Genomic DNA, 19695 nt, shown 5'->3' on the forward strand with positions numbered 1-19695 from the left:
GAACATTCTTCAAAGAGTCATAATTTCGGCATAAGTCACGCACTGTTATTCCATCGACACCGGCCGATCTAAAGCGCTTGAAGGCGAATAGGTATGACCGCAGTTCTGGCTCTGAGAGAGGTGGAAGAAAAGCGGAATCAGAGATAGATGAAGTGCCGTCTGCAGGGTCCTCATCACTGTCTACCGAGAGTGCGACTGAATTCGCGAAGAACACATTAAAGGCATTAACAGTAGAGGTCAAGTCCGACCCGAAATGTTTTTGCAATGTCTCAGTCGAGTCCTTTTTTTCATGTCCACGAAGCTCATTGACAATTGACCAAGTTTTTCTGGAATTAGCACGTGCGTTTGCAATCCTTTTAGCATAATATTTTCTTTTTGCTGATCGAATAAGGGCATTCACCCTATTTCTTTGTATTTTACATTCTATTTTAAGATTCGCATTGTTGGGAGAGCGCCGAAACTTCTTCCACAATTGTTCTTTCTGCGTTATACTGTTAATAATATCTGAAGTAAGCCAAGGCAGTGAGGGTTTACGTTTTTTAACATATATAACGGTCATCGATAACTCCCGAAAATTTCTAATGATGTCCACAAACACTGTGTACAAGTTTGTGCTGTTAACCGAGGATAGGAATTCATTCCAATCATATTCTTTAATTAGTCGATCAAAAGTGTTTAAGTCAACCCGCTCTAAACGGCACGGACTCTCGAAATTATAACCTTTTTTGGAGGGAAAAACACATTTACATGCGACAAAAAAATGATCTGCAAGCTTTTGTAAAATGACAGCGGAGTGTATGGAAGCATCTGGAGCTCGGACGTTTATATGATCTAGGCAGGATGATACGATATTTTCATTTAATACTTCTTCACGGGTCGCACTCTGAACGGTAGGTATGATTCCATGCTCTGCAAGTAGTGATAAATAATCACAAACACATTTTTTTGAAGTTTTGAGGGTGTCAATGTTGATATCTCCCACCAAACATAAATGTGCTTCAGTAGACAATTCTTCCAAATTTTCCCTCAGCTCCTCTAAAAAGCCAGAGCAGTTAGACGAAGGAGGTCTGTAAAGTGCAGGCAAGCAAACCGTATAGTTAGAATTAGAAACCTTTAGCATCAAGCTCTCTGAGTGTTGAAATTTGACATCAGTTTGAGTAGTTGACCATGAGTTCCTTATAAATACGCCGATTCCTCCTCCTCGAGTAATTGGCCGTGTATAAAAGAAATTTTGAAATCCTAAAATCGTAAACTGTGACAGATGATCGGCACTGACATTAATTTCTGTTAGCACAATTGCATCAATTTGGTCCCTCATTTGATCAATAACTGTCTTAAATTCATCCCAGTACTTTCGAATACTGCGAATGTTTATGTGTAAGACCATGAAAGAGTCGGTTGAAGAAGAGGAGAACGAACTATTAAACGCGATAAAATCGGCGTACTGTAAAAAACTAGCCATGTTGGTTATGTGATTAGGTCCAGGTCACTTCTCTGTTGAATCCGTATACCGGAGAAGCGCCCTCATCTTTTCTGGCAAAAATTCGAGCATTTTTGACCCACACAAATTTGTAACCGCGTTCTTTTCCAAGAGCACGTGCTTGCCAGAAAAGTTCTCTGTTGGTCTGAGTTAAGCTGTCGTTGAAATACAGTCTTTCGGGTGGATTGTCACGAAACAATTGCCTGAGCTTACTACGAGCTTGCATCCATTTGTCTTTAGTGGCTACAGATGTAAACTTGACCAAAATAGGTGGTTTTATAGCTCGTTTGCCTGGTAGCCTGAAGACCGAGACGACATCAGCTGGTTGATGTCCCGGAATTCCTAGCTTGTCTGCCAGCCCCGCTAAGATGGAAGGGAGCGCCTCGTCGGGTTTGACGGTCATTCCATGAATTTCCATAATATGTTGGCGACCGCGTTGGTCAGCGTCGTTCAGCTCGGTTTGGAGGCTTTGGATAGTATGTGCCTGTTCGCAAACCGTGTCCTTCAGAGAAGCCACTTCCGTACGCAGCTCGTTCATGTCGGTCGCATGAGCAGACACCATGGCGAGCAGGCTATCGTATTTCGTTCCAAGGAAAGAAATGGATGTTTGAACCTCCTCCACCGTCACTTTCATAAAATCTATGGTAGGCTTGAGGAGCAAATGCTCATTCACCTTTGTGGGAAGCTCGAGCAGTAAATTTACGCTAGCCTTCAGAGAAAGTAATGAATCTAGCTTTTCGTTGATGGTCAGGATTTGCGCCGCGAGTGTCGTGGATTCGCAGGACGAAATCGAGTCAGAGCTAGCATCTACCCCGTCTAGATCAGCACGATTGTTCTTAGAACGGCAAACTTTACATCTCCATTTTTCTTTTTTGTCGGGGCTCATGGCAGTAAACGTGGACTCGGCAATGCCTGAGCACATTTTCCCCAGATGATAGTTATGCTCGCAAACTGAGCATGTCATCAGTCGACCATCTGGCAAAATGCCTTTTTGGCAAGCGTCGCAAACGAGAGACATAATCGTCGAATTATATGATATTAAAATAGGTAGAAATAATGTAAGTACTGTAAGCACACCTAGGTAGGCTACACCAGCTAAACAGTATATCAAGAGCAGCTTGGCACGGTCACCGAGAAAATGTAACTTCTCAAAGCACTGATGGTCGGTTACCGGCAAGGCGCGTTTGTGGATGTTCGCTGGTTGGTTCAGGGTTGATGTTGAGTCGCAGAAGGTCGCCGAAAGGCTCGGATGAGCATGGGCACCAACTGCTGACTGAATGGTCGATGTACAGTAATGCCGGTGATGAACGGGGCCGCAGTCACGATCTTCGAAGGAGTAAATCAGAAGCCACGACTGAATGTCGATCCCTGAGCCGGTAAGATGAGGTCGTCTAACTCCCCGTTACACCATTCAGGAATATTACAAATAGCAGGGAAAGGAAAAATAACTGATCAACCACGATGTTCTCATTAACGTCACACATACGCAGGGTGAGGCGAGTCACAAATATCTTATTGATGCGCAGCCAATCAGATTGACGCATTCGCCTTTAGGAACGCCGAACAGCCAATCACTATGCAAGAAGCGCCAATGTTTTAATAGGCACATTAGCGTTTGGAAGCTTGAGACACCTGCGTTTTTCACCTGTGAGTCACTAATTGGCGGAAATATATAAAACAAATATATTAAAGCGAAAAATATACGGCAATTATTACTTCATTTTATCCGGCTTAAAGATAACAGTTCTGCGGCTTTCCTGATAACTTGCTTTCTAACAAAATTGACTAATTGTCATTTGACGTTTTTTTTGTTATTTCTAACCAAGTACTCAGCAACGCTTGGGAAAATATACAGCCTGTAAACTAACGCTTTTAAGGCACTTTAGACAGTCCGCAAAATCGGTATCTACACATATCGCGCTGCGATTTACTACGGAGGCGCAAGCGGGTGGTGTAAGTTTACAGCGAAAAAAAAAAAATCAAGAAATAAACCTACCTCGTTTAAGAGGAAAAACAAAAACTGAAACATTATCTGGGAAATCTTGGCCGCCACTTCACTGACGATAAAAGCGTGGTGCGAAGTGCTGCCGACAGATGTCGTATGCCGCGTCGAGGGAGCGCCTGCCCATTCCAGCGGTGGGAAACTTATTTTCCTATGAAAATGTACTTTTTCACTGTACTGTATGTATGCAGCAAATACTTTCTAGATGTGTTCAATGAATCAAGCGTATGCTAATATTTGCGTTCTTTGTGTATGTAATATACTACGCTGTACTTGTTTCGAACGCTTGCAACATTTAGGCTATACAAAAGGCGGTCTAAATGCTGCGAGCGTTCCAAATCAGTGCAACCTAAATACGGCAGGCAATTTGAGAAAAGATTGCACGAACCAAGTAAAAGATTCTAGATAATACACACTAAAGTAAATTGGTACCAGGGGCAGTAAAAATGTTGTTTCTATAGCATTGACTGCCCGCCTGGCTTGTCTATTAGCCACCACACTACAATAATTGGACCCATTACATTTTATTGTAATTTTGAAGCGCTTCAGCTACTTGCTGTGAGCAGTAATGGTCATAATAATCATTTACCTTTTCTTAAGCCTAAGGCAAACTAAAAAAAAAGTGATGTACAAAGGATACCAACGTGCCTATCAATCAGTGTTGTACACGTTCCTTAAAAAGAGGATCCGAAAGCTCCTTCTTCGTTCCTTACGATTTTTGGTGCACGTTCCCGTTACAAGTTCTATGCGTGAGAAAGGAACTTGTTTTCATTATCGTATTCAAAAATAGAACTTATCGTTACATATACGTCACATTTGTATTTTGATGATTACCACATTCAATTAGATCAAAGAAAAAAAATATTTTTTTTATCTATCCTTTCAGATGACAACATACGAATTTAAATGCCGCGATGGAACGACACCAAGAGGAGAAAACAAGCGGAAGCAGGGTTTCATTTGTTGATAGATATACTCACCTTTAACAATTCAGCGTTTTACCCTATTCCTGTTTATGGTCATCGATTCAGACGAACCAAATGTACATTGAGCCGGGAACAAAGAGGGGGGTTAATTTTGTAATTCTTTATTAAAGGATAACCCCCTCACATTGTAGTACGCGTTTCATAACAACCTCACACGTTTCAATCTAATCAAGTTCCTTGTTTGAACTTAAAGGGACCATGAAATGATTTTAAAATCGAGTTTCATCCACCGCACGTCGTAAAAGGTGTGAAAAGAAACACAAAAACACAAAAATAGGGAGCCAAAAAAATTATTTGCTATAGAACTTTTAAAAGAAAACTGGACCCTTGCGCCTTCCTTCCTTCGCCTGTTCACTACGATGCATCCGCGGAAATGGAGCACGTCAGCCAAATCCACGTCGCCTATTGGGTAAGAGCCTACCTCACCAGCACCGCGATCGTAAACAATAAATAGCCGGCGAATGTTTCCTAAAAGTTTTGTTAAATAATATTCAGATCCACATTTTGTAGCATAATTAGAGATGTGTGGCGAAAATTGCCAAATTTGATAATGCTGAGAGCCAAGCGCCATCTATCGTGTGGTAAACTAAGCAACTACTGCGCGTGCGCAGTAGTGCAAGCCGAAAGTTTCTTGGGTGGCGGCGGTGGCGGCGACCGACGAACGTTTATTTTCTTTGTTTTCCTTCCTCTCAAAACTCTGACTGACTGAACGTTTATTTTTCTACGTGTTCTTCCCGCGCGTGCCGACTTCAAGCAGCAAGAAAACAGTACTTAAAACAGACCACGACGAACAAGAACGCTGGATCCACCGACTCCGACGAAGCGTATGCGGAAGGCAAGTTCGTCTGCTTCTTGCGCAGGGGAAACTCAGTTGGGAAACTCCCAGAGAGACAGCCCTAACCCAATCTGTCTCCGAGCACCGAGGTAATGACGAACACAACGCCACCATTTCTCCCGCAGCGGCCACTCGAGAAACTGCGCGTGACTTCTATTTTTGGCTTTGACAGGGGTGAACCCCCGTCTCCCCGGCGAACGCGCCGCGTTGAACTACTGAAGTTAAAATGCACCTAGGTCGGGACGCGCTACCTGAAAGGCCCGCTGAGGCATGGTTTTATAAAAACAATATTAATTGTTCCGTAAAACCTTGCGAACTAAAGATGATAAAAACATCACGCGCCCATCATTTGGTACTAAACTCCAATAAATTTCATACAAAAAGAGTCTTTTCCGTGTGTTTTTACGCAAAAAACAGGCTTTCAAAAAGCTCGAGGTGACCATAGTACAGACAAACGAAAAAGAGTGGCGCTGTTGTCGCATTTAGCTCGGTCTCGGTGGACGCCAGCGGCCCAGGTTTCGACGGCGAGTTTCCCAACTGAGTGTTTTAGTAACGTTGCGCAGGGGGTAGCGGTGACGTCAGAACGCCGAGCCCTAATTGGCTGATCGCGACCCCCTATCTGAGCGTCGTCTGCTCCTTTGCAACGTCGTCTGCTCGCAACGTCGTCTGCGTCTGTCTTACCTTTCCTGCGACTTTCGGAAGTGCAGAGCAATTTTACGCCGAAAATGTGCGTAATACATAACTTAAGAACAAATTCGTATTCACGGAACTAAATTTTCGTAAGTTTTGCGCAAGTTACGACGAAATCTTACGACAGCTCCAAAGCTGTCTTACGGACTTCTTACGAACAAATCAGCATGGCCGACAGCGTCGCGGTCGCGACGACCCACGGACGTTTATTTTTTTTACGTGCGCTTCTCACGCGTCCCGACTTCAAGCAGCAAGAAAGAAGTAAAAAGTACGTGAAACAGACCACGACGAACAAGAACGCTGGATCCACAAACACCCGGGATAAGCTCCAACGGCCACGATTCCACCGAACGCGACCAAGCGAGCACGGCAGTTAGGCCTAGCAGGCACTCCGCGACTCGGCGACCGTCTGCCCACGACCGGCTGGCGTGCTGAATGGAATATGCCCGCGCGACCCTTGTGAACCCTTCCCGTATTATACTTTGATCGCTGACCTCAGTTTTAGATTAAGAGGTCAATTTCTTCCTCTTGTTATCTCCTTGTTTCCCGAAGCAACGGTGACTCTCGCCGGTGAAAAAGCGGTGAATCTCCGACAGAGGCAGGAAAGGTAAAGCAGCCATCGCTTTGACTAGCAGACGTAAAGCAGACAACGTTAACTGCGCCAACCCGCCGACGCCGTTAAAGAATGAGGGGTCTCGCCGCACACGAAAGGAGGGAAAAAGTATTTGGGAGGGAACTTGCGTACACTAACACGCTCACTCTCGGTTCTTCAAACAAACCTCGGCGCCTCGGGACACCTTGCCAGTGATTCCTTTGACTTCCCTCCTTGTTAGTTGTTGTCCTAGTTGTTAGACAAAAACAACGTACCGCTCGAGTTATTTCGTCTGCCCTCTCTGAAAGGCGAAGTCGAGCTCGCTCGTAATTTCCGAAAGTCGCAGGAAAGGTAAGACAGACGCAAACAACGTTGCGAGCAGACGACGTTGCAAAGGAGCAGACGACAGTCAGATAGGGGGGTCGCGATTAGCCAATCAGGGCTCGGCGTTCTGACGTCACCTCTACTTCCTTTTTTATGGGCAGAAGACGAAAATGAGCCCACTTGCGAGGCGTATAGGCCTAGCAGGCATTCCGACTCGGCGCTGCGTTGCTTCGTCGCAAGACCGTCTGCCTACGATCGGCTGGCGTGCTAAATTGAATATGCCCGCGCGACCCTTGTGGACTGACCTCAATTCTAGATTAAGAGGTGAGGTCAATCTCTTCCCCTTGTTTTCCGAGGCAGTGTTGACGAACACTCGTCGAAAAGGAACCCTCGTCGATTCTATCTTCTTGTTTTGTGTGATATAGAGCTGAAATAAACGCCGTATGGATGTAAACTTTGTTATTGGTATGCCATTTTTATTCTGACAGACTGCACGTCACTGTCGAGCTATAACAGTTCGTGGGAGGTATACGTACAACCCCGGTCCAACCTTTCTTTGCCGAGTGTCGCGTCAGTATCGAGTTGCAATCGTAAAAGAACGGTCCCGAAGCGCTTACAAACAGCGCGAATACAAGACTTCCATCAAGCGCGCGCGTCCGCTCCGAGTGTAAACAGGTATTTACGTGTGGCTCTTGCTGACACTCGTAGTTCCAACGTATCTTTTTTAACGTCGGCTCGCTCCTGCATCTCCGAGGCCGCGAAAAACGCCATCTACGTCGCTTTGCAAACGACTGACACGGGCCGGCCCTTCTGCCAACAATGACGGGGTGGTTGACTTCTGGAGTCTTCCCCGGAAGACTCGCTGCACTTCCCAACAGGCATACCGGCGTATGGGACTAGTCCCATGCTGTCGCTGTAGCGCAACATATCTAATTGAATTTCGCTCAGCTGCGATGCGGCGATGAGAGGCGCCGATTCAGGAAATACTTCGGTGACATCAGCGCAGTAAAACCTACCGGCGCACCCCAACTCGTTGCCGCTAACACTCCCATTCTCCTACTGCCGAGAGAACTTCCGGTTCCGGAAACGGCCTACGTCACGGCTTCTTTTGCGGTCACTTGGAGAGAATGAAAAAGTCGATATTTCAATATTTTTTTTTTGTGTAGAAGTTAATAAACCGAGACGAAAACGGATGCCTGTTCGGCATTCAGTGAACATTGACGGTTTAATGTAAAAGTTATCTGGAAAAAGTAAAAAGGTCATTTCATGGTCCCTTTAACAACAGTTGCTTCTCGATGTTGCTGCCCGCCCGCAAGACGAGCAAGTGGAGAATAGGGTAGGGCTTTTGGAAGGTAAGTCTTGAAAATGACCAGTCCTTCTTCTGAAGGTTGGGTTCGTTGTTCAGTTTGAAGGCGGGAAGGAATAAAGGTTACTTTTTGTGTATCTTTTAATTGTTCAATGTTCGAGCTACAAGGGTGCGCTTGATGTCGGGTTACCAGCTTTTGTTGTAACTGTAGCTCTTTGTGGAAGTTGAGTGATGACTGTAGTCGGCCTTAGATTTCTGAGTGTATGAAGATTCGTGGAAGCAGAGAAAGTAGCTGAGTTTGAAAGGTTCCTCCTTCTGTGTTTTTTCCTTCGACTAAAAGTCTTGTTTTTTTTTCGTGCTACAATGTCAGGCACTGAAAAAAAAAAAAGGAAAAACGAATCAATGTTTACCAGATTGCCTGCACCTGACTGTTACCAAGCGAGAACCCCGCAAAATAAACCCTAAAGTAAGTAACAAATATTTAACGAGATCCTGCTCTTCGCAAATTTATTGTTTTTATAATTTTTAGAGCCTTCCCCCTGCAAATACTAAAAAAAAACAAAAAAAAACCTCACTGGATAGAAAAAAAAGAAAAAGAAAGGAAATGAAAAGAAGGCCGTTCTTTTTTTCGTTCCCCAGTTCCAGTTAAACCGATGCAAGATGGAACGGCGGCGTTCCTTTGTTCCTCCTAAAAAAACGCGTTCCAGAAACGTCGTTCCTTGGAACGCCGTTACGTACGACACTGCTATCAATCTATCAACTACGCGGAGGACGTGCTTCCTTTCTCGACTTCGGGACTGGTACGATCTTGCTTCACATGGCGTTAGCAATAAATTCCGGGTTCGGGAAGATACAGCAGACGACAACACTCGCATCATGCATTCACTCCTTCCCAAGGAACATCACCAGATGCCTTGTTTTTTGTGCTCAGTGTACAGAAAGGAAGCTTCTGGACAACGGTATGCCAAATGGGGTAGTTTGTTAAAACAGTCAGAAAGAATTACAAACGAGCTTTCTTCAAGCACTCACCTATCCCTTAAAATTAAAGTGGTTTGTGGTTTGGATGATTGACGTGAACCAGGGAAGAACATTTTATATTTATCGGGAACATGAACTATACTAACACTCCCACTAGGTCCTCTCCAAAGTCAAAACCCCTCTCTCTGAGCACCGAGGTTGTTTCTCAACCTTACTATTCGCAGTGGAACTGAGCCATCGGCTCAATTCAGCTCAGTGCTCTAAAGCTTCATATAGTGAGCCTGCAGGTCATCAACACAGCTACTAGATGCAGTTGTGAGTAGCATCCGTAACCGGTATGAGATGATATCTAATTTATCTGGTGTCAGTTTATTGTTTTGGCGTGTTTATATTGCTTCTTTTAACCCTAACCTTTTGATATCAAAAGTGTACATGCGCCACACTTCATTACAAACAAGGAACTGCTAGTAGTTTGAGATTTAAAATGATAAAACATATGATACAAAGTATGGAAGCTTGTTGGTTTCGGTGACAAGACGATTCTGTTGCAGCAGCGGTGGTGGCTCCACAGAGGCGTAGTTGCTGACGTGTGCCGCGAGCAGTGCGACGTGGTAGAGAGCTCCTATTTCCATCCTTCGATACCGACCGGGCGGAGGGGGTGCATGGGTAGTAAATTGTAGGGGGGGGGGGGGTGAATTTCATACGGTGTCCCCCTTCAGCAAACACAGGGGGGGGGGGGGGGTGGCGAAGGGGGGGAGAGGTTCTGACCCTTTTGACCCTCCCGCAATTTATGCCAATGGTTAGGTCCTGGAACATTTATAGCTTATAGTTATAGGCTATAAATTTAAAAGAAATGATATACACGTGTTAATGTTGGAAGATTATACCTATGAAGTATAAGAATACAGTTCAATAATTACATATATAAACACTTCACCTATAAAACTAACTTCCCTCAACAGTGCTTTTGAGCTAGGCATTTCAGTGCGCAATAGATCGATACGATAAAATATGAGAATGCTTCATGCAGTTTTTGGAGATATATTTTTAATATTTTCGGGTGCTTCGGACGTTGCATCAAGGACACATTAAGACAACATACATTAGTAGTTTATTACTTGCATTATTAAGAATAGAAGATTTCCTTGAGTTCGGTGAAGCAGTACCAAGCAGCGTCGTAGGTGTCTTGTCGAAATTCTTTCTGTGGAGAAATAAAACTTTTCTTGCTCTATAAATCCGTGCGCCGCAGACAATCGTTTAGCTCTAACATTTTAATTATACAATATTGAGTTTCAAATAAGAAGAGTAGGTTTGAAAAATGAAGTCCTAAAAATCGAATGAATAAAGCACAGTTCTGTCTTCCATCCTTTGGGGAGGCCCACCCATGACAAAATGCTGTATGAAAGGGAGGGGGTAGAGGAGGCCCCAGCAAAATGGAAGATTTCGGGGGGCCCTGGCCCTATGCCCCCCCCCCCCCCCCCTTGGCTACGTGGCTGGCGTGTAATATATTTTTTAAAAATGTTTTTTACCACTTTTTTAACGCACCCCCTACTACCTGCAAAAAAAACACATTGTAACACGACAAATGGACAATAACAATTACTGAGGAACGTACTGCGTCCTATTTTCAGGTTGCTCTCTTTGCTTTAGGTTGCTCCGAGTTATACAATAAAAAAGTTTGGTCGACACTATAAAAAATATACTTTAGATTGGGCAGCCAGATGAGTTTTAAAACCGTTTCATCATAGACCCAGGCTCATCCGACTTGACCAGTTAATGGGGCCAATCAACCATCATAAAAATTTCAGCGTCACGGCGGTCGTCATTTGTTTTTGCGTGCGTTGTGCCCTGCTCATCAGGAGGGAGCGCGCTGGGAACCCGGGCTTTTAGTATGAATGCGGTGGTGGTTTTTTTATAGACCTTTGCAAGAATCGCCTTCTGTGCACTGAAATCTTCGTCTGCTGGGCTGTGAAACGCCTTCTGAGCCCGCACTGTTGTTTTGATGTGCAGTATATCCTACTCTGCGCATACGTCCACCGCTCAGTGACTCAGCATTTTTTGCCCGGGTGATAAGCGCTGGAAAGGAATATGAGGAGCGCAAGTTCGTCTGCTTCTTGCGGGAGGGTTTGCGTTGACGCCAGAGCTTTGATCTACGATTGGCTCCAATTGGAAAGATCGTGGGTAGTCCTCAAGGCAGCCAGCATTGAGGTCTACCCACTATCATTACATCGGAGCCAATCAGATCTCGACGTTACGACGTCACTGCAACCCCCGCACAAGAAGCGGACGAACTTGCACTCCGCAAAGTCACCTGCGTGGCTTCACGCTTCTTGCTTTGTGATTCGTTCTTCGGCGTTATTATTGGCTAATACAGTAAGCTAATTGGCCGTGGAGCGATAATCAAGGGGTAGTCAGACGGGAGATGCTTTTCGGGAAGGGACGTGCATGACGTCAGTAACCGGTGGTAGCGCCATGATTCCCTCCCCGACTCCAGCATCCACACGAGCCGAAGGGGATGTCAAAGTTATCAGACGCATTTAGCGGTCGCATTCTCGACTACGTGAGTCGGTGCACGCTGACGAGAGTATAAAAAAATGGAGACGTATACGAAACGGCGATACGCGATTAGGGCAGCAGCGGTATTAGATGCAGAAGACTGCGAACTGCTTCCTCCTAAAAAAAAAGATATGCTTCTTGAAAGGGTAGATGCAACACAAAGAACGTGGAATCCAAAGCTATTTGTATGAGGAGTGCCTTGAAGACGGAGTTTATGAATATCGAAAACGCCATCGGGTTCCTCGGACGGCACGCGCAACAGCCCAAGCCACAACAAGAAACCATCCCGATGCCACCGCCGGTATCCCGATGAGGAAGATACGTAAAGTTTCCAAACACTGTGCAGCCCCAGCAAAAACTTTCTTATCCGCCTGGAACGTCTACGTCAGCGCGGTTCCACGCAAAGCCGTGACGTCGTTACCACGTGATGCGCATCTCGGGGAGCAAAGGGAGAGATTTCTCTCCCGTGTGAACGCTCCTTAAGATGAGCGGTACTCAGCACACCCCGCGTTTCTTTTCAGCTGTCAGTTATCATAGAGTTCTTAACGCGTTTATAAACCTATGTCCCCGCTGTTCTCACCAATTTATTTTGGCAAAAAATGAAAAAAGTTTGCTACAGTCCCTTCAGCCTTCCTTTTAACTGTAGAAAATCTTAATATTTCTTCATGACTTGTAACGCACGAAAACGAACCTGTCACACGAACGGACGCTTGTCTGAACCCGGGATACCATGCAACTAATTAAATGACATAGCTGTATTAAACAAAAAAAAAAAATGAATATAAAAGAACAGTTTAATCGCAACTCAAAGCTTCAAAGTTTTATGCCTATTCATCAAAAAGTCAGTGCAATAGCTGCTATTTGCCCTGTCCTTTCGCCTGCTAACCTCTGGTATATTATTTCAGTACTTTTTTTCATTTTCTCCTCTGTTGTTACCGTTATTCGTTTTTAATAACACGTACACATAAACAAAAATCACTAAGGAATCTTCTCCTTTTTTGGCAAGCAGAATTTGGGAGGGTAATTTTCGTTCACTTTTCCTTATGTCTTTGGAATGTGTGAGTGGCATAGTTCAGTAATAAAGGCCATGACTAAAGAATCCCAGTCCTGACATTGTTCTTCCTGGTATTGGCAAGAAATGACGCGAGCATTTTTTTATCGATTTTTTTACGCTTGGGACGCTTACATGCCCAAAGTATATTTTTATCATCGCCCTCCAAACTAATCTTACAACTCCAGAGAGCTGTGCGAGATCCAAACGTGTACAAAGACACGACTTTGATGCTAAAGTTTGTTTGCAATTCTGATCCTATCAGCTTTATCAACGTTGGGAGCGATAAACAAATAGCCGATGCAAATATAGCACATAAATATCTCACCGGAACTTCGTTAGCCCATGCCGTGACCTGGAAAGTAGCAAGAGTACAGAGAGTAAAAATATATTTTCTCTTGTTATTGGGAAGTATGCGCAACCATCGGAGGGAGGAATTTCAAACACTGAAATATTGATAGAAACAAATTTTGGTTGGCCTAATTATGAATTGTTCGTTTTTCATTTATTACGGTGAGTTGAGTGATGGTATTGTCGCTTTTAATCTAAGAACGCACTGGAATTGTTCGGGTTTTAGATTAGTGCAATGAATTTAGGCCCCTGCAAGCTTGAAGTAAAATATTAAGGCATACGTACATGGAACAAAAGTAGTTTCTAGTTTTGAAGCAAATAAGAGGACAAAGCTGTTTCGCAAGTTTATCGGAATTGTGCACACAAAGAGAATAAAAAAAATATATGCCAGTGGTTGTTGGTTCAACCGCCGCTAGCATATTCCTTTAGCATATTGCTTTCCCGCTGAGTAGCCAAAGGCTAGTCCATACCATGGTGTACCCGTCATCGTTGTTCACCTGGCAGAACACTCGGATTGCCTGATGGAGGGGTGAACCAGCAAAAAGGGACTCTATATTTGCCTTGAACTTCACTGCGAACTGCGTGGAAACATGACAACTGTTTTAGACTTTGAGCAATATTCTACTTCGACAAAGATGTCCAATACAAACATATAGCTGTACAAGGAGATTCAGAAGTTAACACTCGTGAAATTTGGCCTAAAAATGCCGGGATACGTTTGTCGTTTGTTGTTCGCATGTTTTTATTTAAATGCAGCGAAAAAAAGTCTTTCATGATGTTTTAAAACAAAACAATAAAAAAAAAAAATAAGCCGAACGTTCTTAAAATAGCCATCTCTCTCAGTTAGAAACTCCAATTCTTGAATTTAGTCCCTAGTGTTGATCAGACATAGGGGCAGAAAAGTTTAGGTTACTGAGAAAAGTAACCAACTGCCGTCACTGCAATTACTATATCTAGGAATGTAACCAAACATGTTACATGTTAAACATAAAATATGCCAGAAAGACAGGGACACAAAGTAAACAGGAGATGCGCTAATTTTCAACTATTTTTACTAAAAGAAAACAACAATGCCTATATATATACACAAAGCGGCCACACATAAGGCTATCAAGTCGTTATCCAATAATGCAAAAACTGGAATTCATTACCATGAAGCACAAGTGACGGGTTGATGACACATGCCGACAAAACATTTTAATAAAAAATAACGTCTCAAAAAGTTTGCGTGCAAGTCTTACGGCTTCTCCTTAGAACCTTTTTCTGCTGAAGTCGGGGAGCACAGCCACAAGTATTGCAATGTGAGCCATATTTATTTTTTTATTGAGAGTGCGTGCTCCCGTGCTCGATCATTAATGCATCGCCCCCCTTGATGGTAATAAAGAATGCGTTACTTCAAACCTGGTGAGTTAAATGTTCATCACCTTCAAAGTCGTGGCGCGGTAGCTATATAGATACGTTTCAAAGTGATCCCCAAAGCAGTGAAATATTTATTGGGGAGAATCACGAAAGAAATATCTGCGGCAGCGATTGGAGGCATCTGCCATGCCTTGACGTAAAAATACCGACGATGCAAATAATTCTAATGTATAAGTATGTGATGCTTTTCAAGTAAGTAGCTGGTGGCTGACGCGACGACCTTTCTGTGCTTTGGCAAGTAAAGTAAGCATTTGCAGATGTTATCGTTGCGGTTCACTTCCTCAGTCCCGTACTCTTCCGTTAGCTGAGACCACGGAGACGTCATCGCGTGCTTTACCGCGGCCCGGATGCGATGCCCGGCAGACTGACCTTCGTGATTTTCGTTCGGAAGGGGAAAATAATCTAATTCTACTTTAACGGATCAGATTTTTGGGACAAAAGCAACATGAGCATCTGATTAAATAGGTATATCATTGCCTGTTTCTATTCAAAATCGCTTTATTTTTTACACACAATCCGTTTATTGACTGGCATTCACGCGAAAAGCATTACCTTTGACCGTAAGATAAAGCCGTTACACGCGGGCGAAGGCATTGTAAAGTTCACATAGTTCATAAGAAGCAATATATAAGCACACAGTGCAGTAAGTTATAATTAATTTTGCTTAATCATAGTTACCCGTATTTAGCGAGATTTACCAAGCGGTGCAGTGGAAATCGAACCCTGCACCGGGCAGGGGTGGATCCAGAACTCCGTTTTTTTTTTCGTTTTTTTTGGGGGGGGGCGGGCGGGGGGGGGGGGGAGGGCAAGAAAATATGTAAGGGTACTATTCTCCCATTCTTTCTTGTGCACCGGTGGGTCCACCCATGTCAAATTGCCCTACGAAAAGGGGGAACGTGGCCGGGGGGGAGGGGGGGGTCCACTTTGTTTGGGGAGGGGGGACGCCTCCCCCCTCCCCCCCCCTTCTTGGATCCGCCCCTGGGACCAGGCGATCCTCAACGAGACGCCCTGGCTAGGCACCACGAGGAGGCGAACGAAAGTGCAAGCGGCTGAGCTAATTAGGAATAAAGGGAGCTTACTGTAGTGGGCGACTGAAGGCGCGCGCACCTGGCTTTAGAATGCCCCCCCCCCCCCCCCCCCAAAGCATTGCTCACTCACATAATCTCACGACGTCACGTGTCCCGAATGAATTTAAAACTTAATTTAATATAATCTATTTGATCCTTAAGGGCTCTTCCCTCTGTCGAGGGCTTCCCGTAAAAATGGGGGAATATAATAAATTCTATAACTCAGTGAAACAAACAACTAAAAGGAGAACGCACGCACCCGATAATCCGAAAAGTCATAAAAAAACATCGGTAATCTAATTATACATGGAAAATATACCATAACTTTCAGTTTTTAAAATTCGCACTGTCGGTAATTGAAATGATCGATTCTAGAAAACTGTTCCAGCCCACAGTTGCGACTGGCAGGAATTATTTGTTAAATGCGTTCGTCGAACCGGATTTGCGCTGAAAATTGCAGTTGTTAAATACGGCCGGGCAGAAATATCTAGGAATTAACTTCTAAAAAGAGGATTAGACTGATGAGGTTTATGGAGTGTGCAAAGACCCTGTGGCGGGCTTCATAAGTGGGTAAATGTAGTCTTGTTTTCATTGAAGTGAGACTAGCTGCATAATCATATTTAAATAAAACGTAGCGGCTGCTCAAACTTGAACCTGCTCGGTTTAAACAAACAAACAATAAAAAAAGTCAAGCTGATTAATTAGGTAATTTTGGCGGAAATTCGAGATTGCAGCAGCGCATTCTAATTTCGGTCGATTAAAAACTTTCTAAACCAGTTTTTTGAGCAATCAGGCAGCACCGAATGAAGCAAAGGGTTTTTGCTGTGTCCGAGATGAGGGTGTAATTGTGGTTATTTGATGTCATATCAGCAGTGAGAATGACACCGAGATGTTTGAATTTGTCATCTTTTTAAAATATATCGTTTCATAAAGTGCACTGCAAGAAGGAAGTGTCGCTTTCTTGATAATAAGATTAGTCGGGGTTTGGATTTATTTTGTGATATCGGAGAAACGTTGACGAGGTCCTTTTGAAGGAGAGCTTGGTCATTTGGTGTATTGGTTTCGCGATACTGTACGCATTCATCTGCAAAATATGCGTATGTTCAAAGACATGCAGTTCGGAAGGTCAATAAGTATCAGAAAACGAAGAAAACGAAGGGCTGAACCCTGAGGCACACCGGATGTAACGTTAATTAAATTGAAATCATGCCCATTTAATACCATGCCCTGTACTCGCGAGGCAAAAAAAAAAAAAAAGCCTGCGTATTTACGTTAAAACATGAGGATCTGGATGAAGGCGAGAAAATTTTATAATTGGAAGAAGATGTGGAGCACGGTCAAAAGCCTTGGGAAATTCAAAAATTATTGCATCGGTTTTATTACGAGGGTGAAGGTCACGATGGAACTCATGTGTAAATGATGAAAGTTGAGCTTCGCAGGAATACCCTCGGCGAAAACTATGCTGGTGTTAAAAAAAAAGTAACTGGAATCCAAATGCGCCATTACGTATTAGTAAATTATATGTTCGAAAAGTTTGAAGCGAGCTGAGGTTAGCGAAATAGGACGATAGTTAGATCATCACTTTTGTAGACCGGAACTATCTTACTTATTTCAATCGAAATGAAGACAAACTTTGAATACTGACTAATTAGATAATAGTTGGAAGATGTTACTAGATAGGGGTTTTTATTTTTCACAATTTTGGATGATATGCTTTCTGGCCCTGAGGATGAAAAGAGTTTCAGCCCTTCCGTAAGAGTCGCAATACCAAAATATGAAACATTTATATTGTCCTTGTACTTGTAGTAAACAGTAGGTAGCTCAGGAATATAGTTAAGGAACTTTTGTTTGGAAAGATGAAAGCGAACATTTATTTTTTTTATTAACTCTGATCCCAGTTTCTCCTCAGCTAGGTTGCCAATCTCATCAACTAATTGAACAATGCGATTGCCGTCTTTGGACGAGATTAAATTCCAAAACTATTTTATATTGTTCTGAGGTACCATTATTAGGTCCATATTAATTTTTTCTTAAAAAAACTTGTTTAGTTGTGAACGTTTTCAAGGCAAGTATAATACTTTTTCTAAGCAATGCAAGAGCTGGTCAGTCTTGCTTTCCGAAATATTATTTTATATTTCTTATTTCTGAGCGACTCAGGTGCTTTATTATGCGAAGGCCAACAACCATCCCTTTGAATCCGAAAAGTAGGTACAAAGTAGTTCGATAAAATAAGTGAGTTTATTTTTATACACAGCCAATTTATCCTCCACACTTCTTAGACAAAAAATAAATTTATATGATGGAAAGAACGCTTCCAAATGACTCTTTATTGATATAAAATCGGTTATTCTGGAGTCCAAAGCTCGAAAAAAGAACCGGAGCGCAGCCAGTTTGATCTCGTTTTCTGGCTGCCGAAAGTGTAGGAGCGGAGAAACCACAGGAGACAAAACATCCTTCAACAATTAATGTGATGGCCAACCTAGCTATTCAGATTGGCCATCTGCTGCTGCAGGTTTGAACTTCGAAAATGATTAAAACATGTTTGTGCCGAGGACATCAGACAAAAACCTTCCAATATGAAGCTTGACTGGGTCCGGTGTTTGGACAGAAGTTGGGTGAAAAACAAAATTGTCTTTAGAAAAAATTCTTTAAAAAAATCTTGTTACACAATTTTTAAGGCAACAAAGATACACCACTCGCCCCCGTCCTGGTAATGTAACTTAGTTATTATTTTTTTTTATAAATGATAATAAATTGGTACGTGTCCTGGAGGTCCCGGAATGGACGCCGATGTTTCGCTAAACTTAAATTCTTCGTTTGTGGTTTCTGTTTGTGCGTAGATGGCTAGTCAATACTTCGTTATTAACTTAGTTAATGCTTATGACGGAGGAAAGGGACGAAATACAAGTAACGTATATTGCACACTATGCGACACTGTTAGCTCGAACATGTGATTGGTGCTTTCTCGCATTTTGTATTGCTCCAAACTTTATCGCATAAGTTCGTACCCCAGCGAGAACTTCCCACCAAACTAGTAACTTTGATGTTAGCCTTTCAGTTCTACGGATGTTAGCCTTTCAGTTTTAAGCTGACAGTGTTGAGCTACGAACCTCCACTAAAAGGAGCAGTTCAGAGGGACCTTAAAGGCGTACGGAATCGAAATGACGTGGCGGCGAGCTCTCTACTTCTCGCTTCAAAATCGGCCAGCGAGAAGCGCAATGCGCATCGCGCTCGTGACGTCAAGGGCCTTTGCACGGCCAAGGGTACTCTTGGCGTCGTCAACGCGTGACAATCTCGCCTGGTAGTAATATCTGAGAACTGTACACCCGATGGCCTATACATAGCTTGTGCGGAACGTCATCCGCGGCCATGCCGGAATTTTAATTGCCGTGAACGTTAGGTTCAATGTGTTAGTTTCACGCCGCAGGAGTATATAGGAGCGCGAAAGAACTAGCAAGTAGAAATAGCCGTCAGTACCCAGCAATGGTGGCACCTGCAAGCTACTGGGTGCCGTATTTGAGCGCGTTATTCACAGCGCATTCCAGGGGCGGTGGGGGAGGTTGGTCTTGGCAGAGGTTCCCGTGTCATCCAATCAAGCTCCTACCTATCGTCTGTAAAGAACGGCGATCTTGATGGTGTGGAATGTAAGTATGTACGTTGCGGAAGCACTGAGGATTTCTTCGTCAAGCTTCGCAATTCCGTTCAAGCCCGAGTTGTCTCTACATTGACGCTGTACTTCCGTGAGTGGCGCTGCGGCGGAAGGCATTACATGTCACAACTACATCGGTCTCCCAACTACCAGGTGGCATTGAGAAATCGTTTCATTCTTTTCTTAAATTAGTTTTCGCGCGTTTACGAGGGTGAAGACTGATGTTTCCAAGGTGCTGACACAACGCAGCGTCTGGTTAAATGAAAAAATAAAAGGTCAAATTTCGCTTCCGTGCCCCTTTAAGAACGACAGTTACTTGATGCCCACTTGATGCCTAATTGCCCATTTTTTCGTTTCAAGTGTCGGCATATACTCTAAGAAATATAAAGCGTCTTCGCAGAGGGAACTT

General features: G+C 43.6%; 1 protein-coding gene across 1 annotated transcript; it reads right to left on the reverse strand.

Annotated features, from left to right (window-relative positions):
* Positions 1 to 1630: 1630 nt before the first annotated feature.
* Positions 1631 to 2498, reverse strand: LOC120837438. The gene is made up of 2 exons (XM_042291583.1): positions 1694 to 2498; positions 1631 to 1635 (listed from the first exon to the last, which is right to left on the reverse strand). Exons 1-2 carry the CDS (start codon positions 2496 to 2498, stop codon positions 1631 to 1633), a joined length of 810 nt encoding a protein of 269 aa, XP_042147517.1.
* Positions 2499 to 19695: the final 17197 nt, after the last annotated feature.

Source organism: Ixodes scapularis, unplaced genomic scaffold (assembly GCF_016920785.2).
Source record: "Ixodes scapularis isolate PalLabHiFi unplaced genomic scaffold, ASM1692078v2 PGA_scaffold2__306_contigs__length_199485367, whole genome shotgun sequence".
In the NCBI taxonomy this organism is placed as follows: domain Eukaryota; kingdom Metazoa; phylum Arthropoda; class Arachnida; order Ixodida; family Ixodidae; genus Ixodes; species Ixodes scapularis.

Bases quoted from the DNA above. Each gene is read 5' to 3' on its own strand.
- LOC120837438 (XM_042291583.1), bottom strand. From the start codon at position 2,498: ATGTCTCTCGTTTGCGACGCTTGCCAAAAAGGCATTTTGCCAGATGGT.